Source organism: Protomyctophum parallelum (assembly GCF_964188405.1).
Source record: "Protomyctophum parallelum genome assembly, chromosome: 2".
NCBI lineage: Eukaryota > Metazoa > Chordata > Actinopteri > Myctophiformes > Myctophidae > Protomyctophum > Protomyctophum parallelum.
Genome location: NC_139699.1, coordinates 17,696,670 through 17,713,642, shown reverse-complemented (window position 1 = coordinate 17,713,642; position 16,973 = coordinate 17,696,670). Strand labels below are relative to the sequence as shown.

The window sequence follows — 16,973 nt, the reverse complement described above, 5'->3', positions numbered from 1 at the left end:
TCCGTGACTGAAACCATAGTTATTACAACATGTTCTGGACACAAACATACACACACACACGTCATTGTTAAGCAATTCTAGGATAAAAGACAAATGACTTCTCTGGAAAATTATGAACAAATATTTGCTCTCGCACACAACAAAAACAGCAAATCAGTGCAGACAAAGTAGAACAAAATGACTGAATAGGTTAAATATTAGGCTACGCTGAATCAATTGTGTGATTTAGCGTAGCCTCTGAAAGGACCAAAGAGGGATTGTTAATCTCTCTTGATTAGAGCAGATGTTTTTCCTCTTGGGAAACACTCCATCAGTCTCACTGGCTTTGTCTTATAGCTGAGCTGTTCTATAAATCAGCCTTGGGTTTATTTGAACCTATACGGACACGTCGGACAGGCCCCCAGCAGGCTGCCTGGTGCCAGCTGACGCCATACTGCACGTCATTTGGCCCAACGGTGTTCCACACAGGTGTGAAACTCCAGGAGCAGGTTGGCTGACGATGGGAACCTCCACTGGAAAATGAATTAAATCCGCACTTCCAGTCGAGTAAGAGTATTTATTAATAAAGATAGTGCTCCGCAGCAGCAGTCATACCAGACAGACAAACGCGTTTCGGCGCGCAGGGCCTTCGTCAGTGTGAACATTTTGACACTGACTGAAGGCAGTGTCAAAATATGTTCTTTTGGAATATGTTCTTTTGGAATCTGCCTGAGTAGAGCGTGCCTTTTCCCCTGAAGTGAAACTCCACTGCTAATCATGATTTTGCTCCATCATATGAAATACTTTGAACCTGGCATGTCATTGTAGACGCACATTTTAAAGAATAAGTCATTTTTATGGTGTGGAGTAGTGTGGACTGTGTGACTGACGTCACAGACTTAGGGCCGATTCATACTCCTATTTTACCGCTGTAGTGCCGAAATGATTTCGGCTCGTCAGAAATTTTCAGTAGCACCAAAGAGCCGACTTTAGGACGGTACCCCCCCCTCTACAGAGCTTTATTCGGCTCTAAAATAGGAGTATGAATCGGCCCTAAGTGATGAAAATAGCCTGCATCCTGCATCCTTAGAATCACAACATTGAGAAAGAGCAACGGACGCAATCATGTATGTCACCCACCGGGGGTCCTGGGATGCAATACTGTACTCAGTACTGTACTCTAACGTCGTTGAAGTAGGACTCATAAAACGTCCCTGGGACCCATGATCTAAAAGACCACACCTGGGGTCCTGCTGCCCTAGTCAGTATTTACATCACTGCAGACTGAGAGACACACATTACCATTAAGGGTCCGGACAGCCACAATACTTGAATTTATGAAACATAATTAAAACAGCTGATCTACAAGCTCATACACAAGACGTTGCATCTTGTACAATGAAGTTTTTTAGGACATACGTGGTTAATTCATAGGTGGTTGGTTAATTCAACTCATTATAGAGCGTCGCAGTCCCTCCCCCTTTCAGAACAACGAGTGGCCCAGGAAATGAATCGCAATGCATTTTTCCCATAGGCTTTTCTTAAAGTATTTATTTAAAGACGGTTAGGCCGCGGACAAAGCCAACTCGGATCGTGACAAATCATGACAATGTCAATGTTTTGGGCCGATCAAATATTTTATAAGAAGAAAAACAAAACAAATAGTGTTGTATCCTGCCTTTATTTTCTTCTAATGATTTGATCGGCCCAAAATATTGTGTTCATTGTCATGATTTGACAATGATCCGAGTTGGCTTTGTCCGCGGCGTAAACCGTCTTTAGATAAATACTTTAAGAAAAGCCTATGGGAAAAATGCATTGGGATTCATTTCCTGGGCCACTCGTCGTTCTGAAAGGGGGTGGGACTGCGACGCTCTATACACCATAAGGTTTAGTGGAACCTTGTACGTATACTCAATGGTGCTTCATAGTTATGGGAAGTGAAGTGGTTTGACATGCTGTATCACAACACAATCACTTCCATGCTAGATCTCTGCTGGACCGAACATTCTCTTCACTGAGGGATGATATGCAAAAAGGAAGGAATACACCATGACATTGTTTGCATGGCAAAAGGCTATCAGAGATTTAGCAAATTGCATTGTTGGTGTCATACTGTACATACTGTACATATCCAATTGCAGGAAGAAGGCAGCTGCAGAGGAGGAATAATATTTGGTAGGACAAGACATTGCTTAAAACTTCAAAAGGTCATGCCCAAATAAAATAAAGTGAAAAGGTCCTGTTGCTCATGATCATAAATATGTGGCAATAAATATAGCCAGGGAAATAGTGATATTGTATCTTCAACATCTAACAGCTTAAACTAGTGATTCTCACAGAAGATTGTCTCTGCATTGAACAAAAGTGGTCGGTTAGACTTAGAGTGTTGATTGTCCTACGCTCACAAACAGTAAGGCCTGCCACTGCCACTAACTGAGGGGATCCGCTCTCCGGAGTTTCTTTTTGTGTCTGACTGACTGTCTCCCACTTCTAACTGAGGGGATCCGCTCTCCGGAGTTTCTTTTTGTGTCTGACTGACTGTCTCCCACTTCTAACTGAGGGGATCCGCTCTCCGGAGTTTCTTTTTGTGTCTGACTGACTGTCTCCCACTTCTAACTGAGGGGATCCGCTCTCCAGAGTTTCTTTTTGTGTCTGACTGTCTCTGCGGACCAGGCTTCTTCACAGAGCACGATCATGGATTGCAACTGTACCATATTATTATATTATACCACTACACTGTATATTATCTTAACATTCCTATACTATACCACTATATATATATATATATATATATATATATATATATATATTATCTAACATCATTGGTATAGTATACCATATTATATTATAGTCTCCACTAGGCCGAAGGCATGGGGAGAGAGTATGTTTTGCACTCCAAATAGTTACACACTATCTCTATAGTCATGTGTTCAAGACGGATCTGTCCCATATTTCATATTGCATCCTAATTGGCTACCATTGGCTTTCAAAGTTTGCAGGATTTGCCCATTTTTAACAAAAAGCCTCAAATCATCAACACAGCGTACAATTTACGTGAAATCTTTCATTGACTTTCCTACTAGGCTGAGGAATATATCTCACCCTTTTCACATTGGCCTATTATAGAGCCACCAGGAGGCCACAACCTGACCTGCCCTGGTGGAGACCTGTGCCCCGAGGGGCACTTTATCTAGTTATATTATATTACACTATTATAACTTTCCAATTTCACACCATCAGCATTTCTCTAAACATTACATGAGCCTACATTTCATTTCAACATTTGGATTACAAGCCTCCAGTTGTCTCTTGAGCTTAACCCATTTTAGGCGGAAACCCCTTTTGGTGTTAGCATTATGTCATGATTTAGCTATTGAAAAATAGCAGATCTACAAGCTACGAGCTTGTAGGTCTGCTATTTTTGAAGAATCGTGAAAAGTGACATGAAAGTGTTTGAGAACGACTGACATAGAAAAACAGCTTTTTCAAGAAAACAGTCAGATTTAGAAGACATTTGCAGAATCGTTCCCAGGTCAAAACGGGTTAATCCTTTTCCTTATCAGGAGAAGTGATCAGGAACAGGGTAATGGTAACCACTGGAGTTCCCCTGCCTCGTCCACTTCCAGCTATCACACTGATCCACTGTGGAAAGGAACTTAAGGAAGGAACTCCTCCATTGTGGTCAGGATGTGTCTCACCACACAGCCAGGAGCCAAACGGGAAACTGCCAAACCTGGATCAGCCAATCAATGGAGGCGGCAAATCCCTATGGTTAAATGAACATTTCCACATCTGCTGCTATGTTGAATCTTGAATCACAATATATTAAGTGGCCTGCCTTTATCATCGACCAAACCTGCCCACCACAACTAGTTTTTTGACTAGTTGCACTTTGACAGTGCATAAACATAATTGCCTTGACATTAACAAACATCATCTGGACACACACACACACACACACACACACACACACACCCACCCACACACACACACACACCCACACACATCCACACACACACACCACACACACCTTGCTCTGGAGAGGGACATCTGGAGCTCTCTGTTGCCCCCGCGACCCGACTACGGATAAGCGGTTGAAGATGGATGGGTGGATTGACACTGCACATAAACCCTATTCACCATTCTATAATCAGGAGAGAGTACCCATGTATCAGTTCCTCCAATCAGGAGAGAGTACCCATGTATCAGTTCCTCCAATCAGGAGAGAGTACCCATGTATCAGTTCCTCCAATCAGGAGAGAGTACCCATGTATCAGTTTCTCCAATCAGGAGAGAGTACCCATGTATCAGTTTCTCCAATCAGGAGAGAGTACCCATGTATCAGTTCCTCCAATCAGGAGAGAGTACCCATGTATCAGTTCCTCCAATCAGGAGAGAGTACCCATGTATCAGTTCCTCCAATCAGGAGAGGGTACCCATGTATCAGTTTCTCCAATCAGGAGAGAGTACCCATGTATCAGTTTCTCCAATCAGGAGAGAGTACCCATGTATCAGTTCCTCCAATCAGGAGAGAGTACCCATGTATCAGTTCCTCCAATCAGGAGAGAGTACCCATGTATCAGTTCCTCCAATCAGGAGAGAGTACCCATGTATCAGTTCCTCCAATCAGGAGAGAGTACCCGTGTATCAGTTTCTCCAATCAGGAGAGAGTACCCATGTATCTGTTAAAATTGTAGTGTTTCAATAAAAATGTTGCCTGCTTATTTCTTTGTGTCATCCTTTCCAGTTCGTCAACAAAACAACATTTAGTTTTGAACAGCAAATATCACTTACTTAGCACTTTTACTAACCTTCAAGTTCTTCAACCTGGTATCCCTATTTTGGGCATGTCATAATTTTTTTCAAACATAAAAAAAAAATAGCTGATCTACAAGCTAGGTTGAGCTTGTAAATCAGCTATTCTCCCTATTTCGCAATAGCAGCGCTGCAGCAAGAGGCTTTGGCTATTTGGGGGTCAAAACGTTTGGGAACTCCTGCTTTACAATGCATGCATTATGTTGCATTTTGCACATACTGTAGTATACATTCACAATTTAAACGGCGTAGGCTGCATGCAAGGCATATGGGGGTCATAGGGGTTCAGTGTCTATGGGGGTCATGGGGTTCAGTGTCTATGGGGGTCATAGGGGTTCAGTGTCTATGGGGGTCATAGGGGTTCAGTGTCTATGGGGGTCATAGGGGTTCAGTGTCTATGGGGGTCATAGGGGTTCAGTGTCTATGGGGGTTCAGTGTCTATGGGGGTCATAGGGGTTCAGTGTCTATGGGGGTCATAGGGGTTCAGTGTCTATGGGGGTTCAGTGTCTATGGGGGTCATAGGGGTTCAGTGTCTATGGGGGTCATAGGGGTTCAGTGTCTATGGGGGTCATAGGGGTTCAGTGTCTATGGGGTCATAGGGGTTCAGTGTCTATGGGGGTCGGGGGTTCAGTGTCTATGGGGGTCATAGGGGTTTAGTGTCTATGGGGTCATAGGGGTTCAGTGTCTATGGGGGTCATAGGGGTTCAGTGTCTATGGGGGTTCAGTGTCTATGGGGGTCATAGGGGTTCAGTGTCTATGGGGGTCATAGGGGTTCAGTGTCTATGGGGACATAGGGGTTCAGTGTCTATGGGGGTCATAGGGGTTCAGTGTCTATGGGGGACATAGGGGTTCAGTGTCTATGGGGGTCATAGGGGTTCAGTGTCTATGGGGGTCGGGGGTTCAGTGTCTATGGGGGTCATAGGGGTTTAGTGTCTATGGGGGACATAGGGGTTCAGTGTCTATGGGGGACATAGGGGTTCAGTGTCTATGGGGGTTGGGGGTTCAGTGTCTATGGGGGTCATAGGTCATATTGTCTTGCTCAGGGAGTAATGACACTTCGACATGATGCCTGGAGGAGTGAGGATCAATCCAGGAACCTTAGTTACAATTCTCTACTTCTTGAAACTTTCATTTTGGAATTAATACCATCGCCACAACACCTTGTTGAATGAATACCATCGCCACAACACCTTGTTGAATGAATACCATCGCCACAACACCTTGTTGCTGTATAGCATTAACTTGTGTCTACTCCACTACATGTACACTTGTACAGTACAGTGCACGTCATGGAAATGTTTGAGGTTCTATCATGAAAACATAATAATAAGGAAGGAAAGGAAGTTATCCATTAGCATACACTCACTCATACAAGAAGCGTACAATGACATTTACAGTCAGTCACGTATTGGTTTAATGAGCCTGTAATAACATTTAATATGAATACCACTTACTCGATGTGAGAAAACATTTCTAAGATATGAAAACTACTACAAAACAACTCTTGATTAGATACTACTAAGGTCCTCTTACAGGCTTTGTGTGCTTTGCTTCTACTGTAAACAGTATTTGGGTACTTACAGCTGACAGTAAACTGAGGTAAGACTTATGGGTGATAAATATGCTAAACAAATAGAAATGGTCAGAATGGGGACACAAAACTAAAACAACAACCGAAGGTCAGCACTATACTTTCAAGACCCTTCAAGTTCATGAATCTGAAATGTAGGTTAAATATGCTAGAGTTGGTTAAGTGTACATGAGGCTCTCTAGGCTGGATTTATGAGGCCAGATGTGGCTTGTGGGCAGCCTCATTATTAGCCTGTCTTAGCTCAGGACTGTATCAGAAAACTAGAGGAAAATGTCAACTTCTTATTTTGACATGAATAACAGCTTCTCTTGAAGTTACAACACTGCCTTGGATTTGGTAGTAACTAGATGTGAGCATAATGGCCTGTCACCAGAGCTGAGTGGTGCAAGCAAACCACCAGTCTTTTAAGTTTTAATCGATCATTTTTGGATGACACTGCTATAGCACTATAAATCACACAACAAACACCACCACATTTTGATGACTGTATCATTTATGAAACACTTCAGGACTCTAAAAAGGGAAAACGTCACAATCACAACCATATTTCCTTAATTGAAAATTTGTTCCACCGCGCCGCGCTGGAAAAACGGGTGCCCCCCGTTACGTTTATTCAATTTCACTTTGACATATATATTCAGCCTGTGCTGAAATACTGCAAATAACTGATCGGTATCAATGGTCATGAACACGCATGCATTCACCTACTGTATAATCAAAATGTCCTTGAGCAAGACACTGAACCCCTAATCGCTCCCGATGAGCAGGTTGGTGCCTTGCATGGTTTCCTCCATTGTCTGTGTGAGAATGTTTGACTGAATGGGTTTATGTGAAATACATACATAAACCACGTGCGGCTAATACTGTAAATGTAGTCCATTTACCATTCAGCTGAAAACGAATGGTATTTGTATCAGCAGGAGGATACCTGCCCATGCAGGGATTACGTTTAGGGTTTGGTTTGGCACAGACACAGCAAACACTGACTCATGCGTTGTCCAAGCTGACAAAGCCATATCCCTGTTTCAGCCAATCAAAAGCTGAGTCAGTCACTGGGTCTTCTATGGTGTTGTACGGACAAAAGGCTACAAGCTAATGAGTTTCCTTCAACAGCAACAATAATGACTCAATGCACTTCAATTAGTAGCACCACCAATAATGTATTCCTTTTAGTTATTTTTAAGTCATAAAAACATATATTTTATATATGCATGTTAACTGACCCATACTGGAGAGCTTATTTGTATATGTTGTTTTGATGTCATACTGCTGTCCGCAACCGATTAGAATATTATATACATGCACGCATCCCCATTTCACTGAGAAAGAGCCTATAGGTCAAAACACAACTCAAGGCTAGGAAGCTCAACCTCAATTCATAAAGATCAGCACCAGCTTCAAAAAACACATTTTATGCCAAACTAGCTATTTCATGAAGTAAATCATAGTAAGACCACATAAACACCATCAGGATACTGTAAGATGGCTAAACAAAAGCAGCTGACAATAAAACATGAAACTCTTGTTGAAAGACATGGAAGTTGTTGTTCTGCCTTTTACTTTTTTTAAGCAATTTCCTTGTGTGTTCCAAGCAGGTATTAGCACACAAGGCACAAGATGTCACAACAAAGGAAGTAAATGGTAAATGGTGCATTTATATAGCGCCTTTATCCAAGGCACTTTACATAGATTGTGCATTACATTCACCCATTCACACACACATTCATACACCCGATGGCAGCAGAAGCCATGCAAGGCACCAACCAGCACATCGGGAGCAATGTGGGGTTCAGTGTCTTGCCCAAGGACACTTGGACATGTAGACAGGAGGAGGAGCCGGGATTCGACCCATGGATCATTGGACGACCTGCTCTACCTCCTGAGCCACAGTCGCCAAGTCAATTCACAATGTTTTAAAGAGTATTTAACAAAGCTTTGATTCAAAGAATCACTATTGGCACATTTAATAAATAAATTACTTTGTTCAATCATATTAAAAGTAAAACGTGGCAATCAATGTTAATTAATAATCGAAATGTATTACATGAAGCTGATGAACAAAAGAACACCCCAGATCAAACTGCTCTAATTATTATACTGACCCTACTGTAATTTATTTATTATTATTATTATTATTGTCTTTATTTATTTATTTTATTTTTTATACATATTATTTATTATTATTATTATTATTTGTTTGCATACTTCTATTAGTCTTCTATTATGTCTATGTATATTTGTATGTGCCTTTTATTTCATAATATTATGGTGCAAGATACCGGGGTTGTGGCTCTTTCAGAGCGGGAACTCTGGGGGGAGGGGAGGGGAAAAAAGGGGGAAAGAAATGTTCGAAAAATGTTGTATAATATTTTCGTGTGAACATTAATAAAAAAACTTTGATCAAAAAAAAAACTGCTCTAATTCCAAGTGAAGAACGGCTAATATAAAATACAGACAATACAACACCACACAGTCATCAGGAATCTGCACATGGAAACATTTTACTTGTTCATTCGGAATGCTGTGTTTAATTATTTTATCTTGTTGGTTAGATTCAACGTTACATAAGCCATTTCCTGGGCCCAGTCCGGAAATGTAAAATCCAGGCCATAGTCACACAAAGTCAAGATGGTGTATACAGCCAAATGCTATCCATCCAAAAACTGTTTCAGATGGGGGGGTATAGTACAGTTGGGTAAATTCCACTTCACTAAGCAATTTATAATTTATAGTACAGCATCAAGCCAGAGCCCTTTAAGAAATGATATCTCACTGCAAAGGAAAAAAGAATATGCACTGCTTATTCAAGACTGCATTCCAAATCCAGGGTTTTGCAGTCCAGTCTTAAATCACAGAAATCATTTTAACCCATTTTGGGCGGGAACCCCTTTTGGTGTTAGCATTAGGTTATGCTTTAGCTATTGAAAAATAGCAGACCTACAAGCTCATAGCGCGCCACTCGGTGGCGCGCTACGAGCTTTTAGGTCTGCTATTTTTGAAAATTCGTGAAAATGTGGCACAAATCTTTGAATGTATATTCTTTTATGTTGTTCCAGGGACCCCCCAGAAGCAACGATTTGAGTTAAAAACGGTCGCTCTGAAAGAATATATATTCAAAGATTTGCGCAACACATTTTCACAGGTTTAAAAAAAATAGCAGACCAAGTGGCGCGCTATGAGCTTGTAGATCTGCTATTTTTCAATGGCTAAAATATAACATAATGCTTAAAACACCAAAAGAAAAGGGGTTCCCGCCCAAAATGGGTTAAGGTTTGGGGATGACATCAGTCCCTCAGGACTGTAGATGTGTAGATCTCATGGTTATGATGAAAGCCTCACCATCGACGCTTCATCAAGATCGTCTGACAAACTGACAGCACCATGATTTGACGGATCGGCCAATTATGTCGCTTTTGTCACCCTGAATAGTACTCTACATGCAAATCTGAAGTGCATTTTTGCTTTACCCTCTCCTTTTAGCTAAAAGATTAGTCACACAGTAACAAAAGCTTTACCCTCTCCTTTTAGCTAAAAGATTAGTCACACAGCAACAAAAGCCAGTGAGATTATGTTGCAGTCAGCATAGGGGAAAACATTCAGTACATGCACAGCAAGAAAAGAGCTACTGAAAGAACAAATAACGTGAAATGAATGAACACTGGTTCAGTCGCCTGTGTAGGTCTAATTTACCGATTGCATAGTAATATATATATATATACTTACTAAATAGATATTTTTCAAATCACCCGTTTAATGCACTTCGACAGTGGTCCAGCCATGATGATAGTAATCTAGCAATGAGAATTGGATCAGGCAAATCGAGAAGCTGTAGCAGACAGTGCAGGGTCCCTGGTTACAGTGCAGGGTCCTGGATATGACCAGTGCAGGGTCCCTGGTTACAGTGCAGGGTCCTGGATATGACCAGTGCAGGGTCCCTGGTTACAGTGCAGGGTCCCTGGTTACAGTGCAGGGTCCCTGGTTACAGTGCAGGGTCCTGGATATGACCAGTGCAGGGTCCCTGGTTACAGTGCAGGGTCCCTGGTTATGACCAGTGCAGGGTCCTGGTTATGACCAGTGCAGGGTCCCTGGTTACAGTGCAGGGTCCCTGGTTACAGTGCAGGGTCCCTGGTTACAGTGCAGGGTCCCTGGTTACAGTGCAGGGTCCCTGGTTATGACCAGTGCAGGGTCCCTGGTTACAGTGCAGGGTCCTGGTTATGACCAGTGCAGGGTCCCTGGTTACAGTGCAGGGTCCTGGTTATGACCAGTGCAGGGTCCCTGGTTACAGTGCAGGGTCCTGGTTATGACCAGTGCAGGGTCCCTGGTTACAGTGCAGGGTCCCTGGTTATGACCAGTGCAGGGTCCCTGGTTATGACCAGTGCAGGGTCCCTGGTTATGACCAGTGCAGGGTCCCTGGTTATGACCAGTGCAGGGTCCCTGGTTATGACCAGTGCAGGGTCCCTGGTTATGACCAGTGCAGGGTCCCTGGTTATGACCAGTGCAGGTTCCCTGGTTATGACCAGTGCAGGGTCCCTGGTTACAGTGCAGGGTCCCTGGTTATGACCAGTGCAGGGTCCCTGGTTACAGTGCAGGGTCCTGGTTATGACCAGTGCAGGGTCCCTGGTTACAGTGCAGGGTCCTGGTTATGACCAGTGCAGGGTCCCTGGTTACAGTGCAGGGTCCCTGGTTATGACCAGTGCAGGGTCCTGGTTATGACCAGTGCAGGGTCCCTGGTTACAGTGCAGGGTCCCTGGTTATGACCAGTGCAGGGTCCTGGTTATGACCAGTGCAGGGTCCCTGGTTACAGTGCAGGGTCCCTGGTTACAGTGCAGGGTCCCTGGTTATGACCAGTGCAGGGTCCCTGGTTACAGTGCAGGGTCCCTGGTTATGACCAGTGCAGGGTCCCTGGTTATGACCAGTGCAGGGTCCCTGGTTACAGTGCAGGGTCCCTGGTTATGACCAGTGCAGGGTCCCTGGTTATGACCAGTGCAGGGTCCCTGGTTATGACCAGTGCAGGTTCCCTGGTTATGACCAGTGCAGGGTCCCTGGTTACAGTGCAGGGTCCCTGGTTATGACCTTTGCAGGGTCCCTGGTTATGACCAGTGCAGGGTCCTGGTTAAGACCAGTGAAGGGTCCCTGGTTATGACCAGTGCAGGGTCCTGGTTATGACCAGTGCAGGGTCCTGGTTATGACAGTGCAGGGTCCTGGTTATGACCAGTGCAGGGTCCCTGGTTAATGGTTATGACCTTTCTGGTTATGACCTTTTCAGTGAACTCTGCTTTGACTTAACAGGCAAGGTGGGTGAAAACACATCTGCTGTGTATATACCGATTTATTTACAAACATTGGATGATGATTTGTTTACAAACATTGAGCTATGGTGTGTGTATATATACACACCGATGATTTGTTTACAAACATTGAGCTATGGTGTGTGTGTATATATACACACACCGATGATTTGTTTACAATCATTGAGCTACGGTGTGTGTGTATATATATACACCGATGATTTGTTTACAAACATTGAGCTACGGTGTGTGTGTATATATACACACACCGATGATTTGTTTACAAACATTGAGCTACGGTGTGTGTATATATACACAGATGATTTGTTTTACAAACATTGACCAATGATTTGTTTATAAATGATGAGCTATTGTGAGCACAGACCAATGATTAACCAACCATAACTGATTTAACAGTGAGTAAATATAACTTTAATTTAACTCTCCCCAACTGTAGCAGACTAGGATACAGCCCTGCATGGCTGAAGCCCACGGTCTCCATTGGCCAGAGGAGATTCACCTACTGTAGGACTGGGGCAATATTCCACCCGGGTCTCCCTTTGGCCAGAGGAGATTCACCTACTGTAGGACTGGGGAAATATTCCACCCGGGTCTCCCTTTGGCCAGAGGAGATTCACCTACTGTAGGACTGGGGCAATATTCCAACCGGGTCTCCCTTGTGGAAAGCCTTCACCTTGCCCTCTAGACAAGAATCTAGCCCAGGGTTCCCCTTGTGGCCCCTGGAAGAATTTCCAAAAAATAATAATCTGGGGGGTCCCAGATATAAATGGCTTTAAATGGGGGTCAGTAGCCTCTGCATGTCAAACTGGGGGTCCTTTTCAAATGGGGTCTTGCCCTGAAAATGTATTTTCAGGGCAAGACCTCGACCTCACGCATGCCGACTCGGCCCCCAGCCTGGTACAGTAGTCATAATATGGCCCTTGAGGAAAATGTATTGGGGAACCCTGTCCAGCCTATCTATGGTAGCTTAAGGAGAAGTCCTTAAGGCTATGGACCAGAGCTAGCCTAAAGGGTAATTCACCCTTGAGCAGGGGAGATATTTAGGCTTTTGGTCATCAGCCACTACACCTAGATTCACCTTTGCGCAAGCAGTAGGTGTTTTGTTTCCAATGCTGCATGCGGGACTCGGGAGACATGGGTTTGAATCCAGGTCGCTATGAAGTCAAATCAAGGCAGACGTGTTTTCTCAATCATTTTACAACTTATGTTTTTTACCAGCTGCTGTGTGAAGACAGCGGAGCTGGTTTATGAACGATTGTTTTGCCTTTCTGGACTAGCAAGCTATCTCTCTCATTGGCTGCTGTAGTGCCCGTACCAGCAAGCTATCATTCTCATTGGCTGCCGTATAGAGTATGCACATGCATTTGTTTCCCAACAGGACACGCCCCCCTCATCTAGACTGAGTGGCAAAACATTGAGCAGCATGGAGTGTTGGAGTTTGGAAGTTGGAAATCACTCAACCGTCCTGCAGCAAAATGTTATTGTTATTATAATGTTATTGAAAACAAGCACTTCCAAACTCTGACACTTAATAATAATAATAATCAAATGCAGGGCATTTCTTGACAGAAAGTAGCTCATAACGTTGCTATGCCCACTGTACGCCCATGTACGCCCACTGAGTGGCAAAAAACTACTTTCTGGCCTTGACAGTACACAACTCTGGCTCTGTGGATCCTACAATCATCTACCATCAAGAATGGACAGAGGAGAACTTTTGTCTCAGAGGATCCTTCGTCATGGAGGAAACATCAAACGATCACAGCATTGTAAATAATAGCACCAGAATGTGACATGGAAGATTCGGTTCTTGCTAGCTCACTCTGTCTACACATAAATGCATCATAGTAGTACAGTAATTACTGTACTTACAGTACTTTGTGTAGCGATTTAAACCTAATGGTGACTCCAAGCAGGTCTGCTCTCCCTCTGACAACATGCCCTGGAAAGTTGCTGCATGAGGCCAGGGATGTTTACTAACCTAGATAGATCATTATCTGAAGAGCTGGCTTCATAATCCTATTTTCAAGGCTTTTTTTTTAACTCAACTTTTATGCTCACAGCTCACCTACCTTGGTTATGAATCAATAACAAATTCTGTGCAAGTTTCCCACTATCACAATCACAACAACTAAATTCCAGTGCAACATTGAGAACCCCCAGAAAGCTGGACCAGCAAATGTATTATTGTGGAAGACATTTTTACAAAACTGTCAGGTGCACTCTCTGTCTCTTGCCATAACGGCTGAAGCTAGATTTGAAGCAAGCATGGTAGATTTGCAATACCAACCCCTGACAGCTCATTCATTGAAACCAAAGAAGTTGTATCTCTCAGATTGTATTAAAGACGTAGGTAAATGAAAGATACGGGCATTTTATTTTGTAGTTTCACTCTGAAACGGAAAGCTGTGTGTTTTTGAACGAATCAGAACGTCGCATCCCTCCAGGGTATGGGACGTAGCTTTGTTTTACATGCCACAGAGAGACGGGCAGCAAAGCTTGTGGCTTATTTCTAACCTAGAATGTTTTCAGATACATATTTTAGCGTGCTGATTAAGTGTAAAATGAGTAATACCCTGTCTGGATGTCATCTTGAATGAGATTAAATACGGAGTAGTTCTGTATTGTGTAATCAACTAACATCAGCTGTGTTTGGACGGGCACGCAGCAATGGGAATAAAACAGGTGATTACAGAATAGGTCTTTAAACAATGTTAAACTCACCGACATTGCAGCTGTACAGAAAGCTTTGTTTGTGTTTCATGAAAATCCACCGTAGACATGTTATGATGACATACTATGATGACATACTTGGAAGCACTCATTTTTGCTGCATTATACAACAGGTCATTTCGAGGAAGCAATCTGATTGGTTGAAACAGCTTCTAGCTGTTCCTTAAACCAGCGCAAAGGAACACCTAATCAAAACAAAGATGTCTGCTGTGTTTTTCTCCCAGAGCGCAGCAGACTTGGTGGCTATAGGCTATAGTTTCTTGGGACATTTGTGGTCATAGTGACTACATCGGTCATTCATTTTTTTGAATCTTTCTGCGATTATCTTAGTTTTAACTTTTAATGGTAACTGTTGTATAATTGCAATATTACACTCAAGGGTGTTCTTTATATATAGTCATTAATGCCCTTCTGCGATACCTTTCAGAACTAGTTTCTATGGCACTGCAGGCGTGCATTAATGACAATAAAGAATAAATAAAGTGTCTATTTGTATGTCTCTAAATGTTTTGATGAATTGAACATGGTGGACCCTCTTGTAAACAAGTGTAATGTTTAATTCGGTCGTCCACTCACAGTTAACAGTCTTTGTATTGAGTTTGTGCTTGAAATGTACTGTAATTCTGCAAACTGTTAATAAATATTTCAATCAAAAATCAATCAATCAAAAAATATATCACTTTTTGGTTTCTATGAATGGGCTGTCAAGGGTTGGTTTTGCTCCTATATAATATGCCATTGGTATTGCATAGATGCCAGTCTCTTGCTTATAGCCAGTGTTATTTGCGCTCAGTGTTGTTTTCGTCGACTAAAACTAAGACGAAAAATGACGAAAACTAAATGTAAACTAAATAAAAACTATGCTATGGTGACTAAAACTAAGACTAAATATACTGACAATTTCGTCAACAAATAAAAACTAGACTTAATGTTAGGAAGGGACTAGTGGACAACAGATCCAGTATAAGTCATTTTACGCGCTGCGACGCGTTGTGAGCTTGTAGATCGGCTATTTTATAGTGTAAAATAAGTCATTATGACGGCAACAAGGCCCGCAAAAACACATTTTAGTCGACTAAATCACCTGTAGATTTAGTCGACTAAAATCTTATGACATTTAGTCGACTAAAACTAGACTAGCACTAATACATTCCAGGTGACTAAAATGTGACTAAGACTAAGTGAAAACTATTCAGGAGACTATGACTAAAACTAAAATAGAAATTTGCTGCCAAAAACAACACTGTTTGCACTTAGCAGAGTGTCAGCCAGGAGTTTCAGATCCTGGAAGAACAAGTGGAAAGGCTGCAGGCATCATCAGAACACATGCAGGGGTCTGGTTCACCGCAAGGACTGCCTTTCTCGCCGCGGTATACGCCCATCGTCTACTCTAAAAGTTCAACACTGTCCCCGGCAAAAACAAATATAAATACAACAGATCGATGACACACACATACGCCTACTACAGTTTGTAAAAATAGATCAGTGAGTAACAAACAGCAGGTCAGTAACAAAAGCCAGACTCCCGACGGTATGCTCGGAACTTCAAAAAATAGAATAAGCATGAATGGAATCATGAAAGTTTCTGAAACGCGCGGACTACTAATGCTTGATCAGAAAATAAATTAGATGAACGAAGATGATTAAAGATTGTTGATGCAATTAAGGAACAGAAGAATGCAATGCTCATGCTCTCCTTGTAAAAGAAAACGTATGAAACCACATCCCGACAGGCAGCAGAGGGAATACTTGACAGGGACACAATCAACAGGGACAGGATGTGACAGATTCTGATTGAATCCATGGAAGTTTCAAATGAACCGACTAGGAATTGTCCAAACAAACCAAGTAAACAAGGCGTTTGTGATCGGGTATGTGCTTTGATCGGACAACACGCATAGGTGATATTCAGTTGAACAAGGTCTTTGAAAAAATAAAGTGTTTTTGTAATGTAATCTGACTAATCTCCCATCGTAGCTTTGTGGCTAGGCTAGTCGAGCTAAAATATGACAACACCATCCCACTGTGACGGCCTGGATAAATCTCATCATTGGAGCTCAAAAACTGGAAGTCGTGAGCGTACGTTACGCCAAGAAACTTACCAGATTTTTCCTGATCATATCCCACGACAACGAAATAATCAGCCAATCTAGCCATATTTGCAGTTTTTCCCGAGATTTACCAACACAATTCAGCATTTTTCTTTCTTCAAAAGCACAGCCATGTTTGACAGGAGCAGTATGAGTGCGCCTGCGTGCAGGATCCAGCGACATCCATGGGCGTGGGCCCCGGCGTCCACTTTACAAACACAAGACCATAATAATAATAATAATAATAATAACAAACACAAGACCATAATAATAATAATAACAAACACAAGACCATAATAATAATAATAATAATAATAACAAACACAAGACCATAATAATAATAATAATAATAATAATAACAAACACAAGACCATAATAATAATAATAATAATAATAATAACAAACACAAGACCATAATAATAATAATAATAATAATAATAACAAACACAAGAC

General features: G+C 42.4%; 1 protein-coding gene across 1 annotated transcript in view; it reads right to left on the bottom strand.

Moving 5' to 3' along the window:
* sbf2 (SET binding factor 2) overlaps positions 1-16,661 on the bottom strand; it is a 192,697-nt gene extending 176,036 nt beyond the window's left edge. The window contains exon 1 of the mRNA XM_083794214.1: positions 16,533-16,661. Coding sequence (XP_083650340.1) covers positions 16,533-16,587 — 55 coding nt within the window. The 5' untranslated portion in view covers positions 16,588-16,661. The remainder of the gene's footprint in view (positions 1-16,532) is intronic.
* Positions 16,662-16,973: the final 312 nt, after the last annotated feature.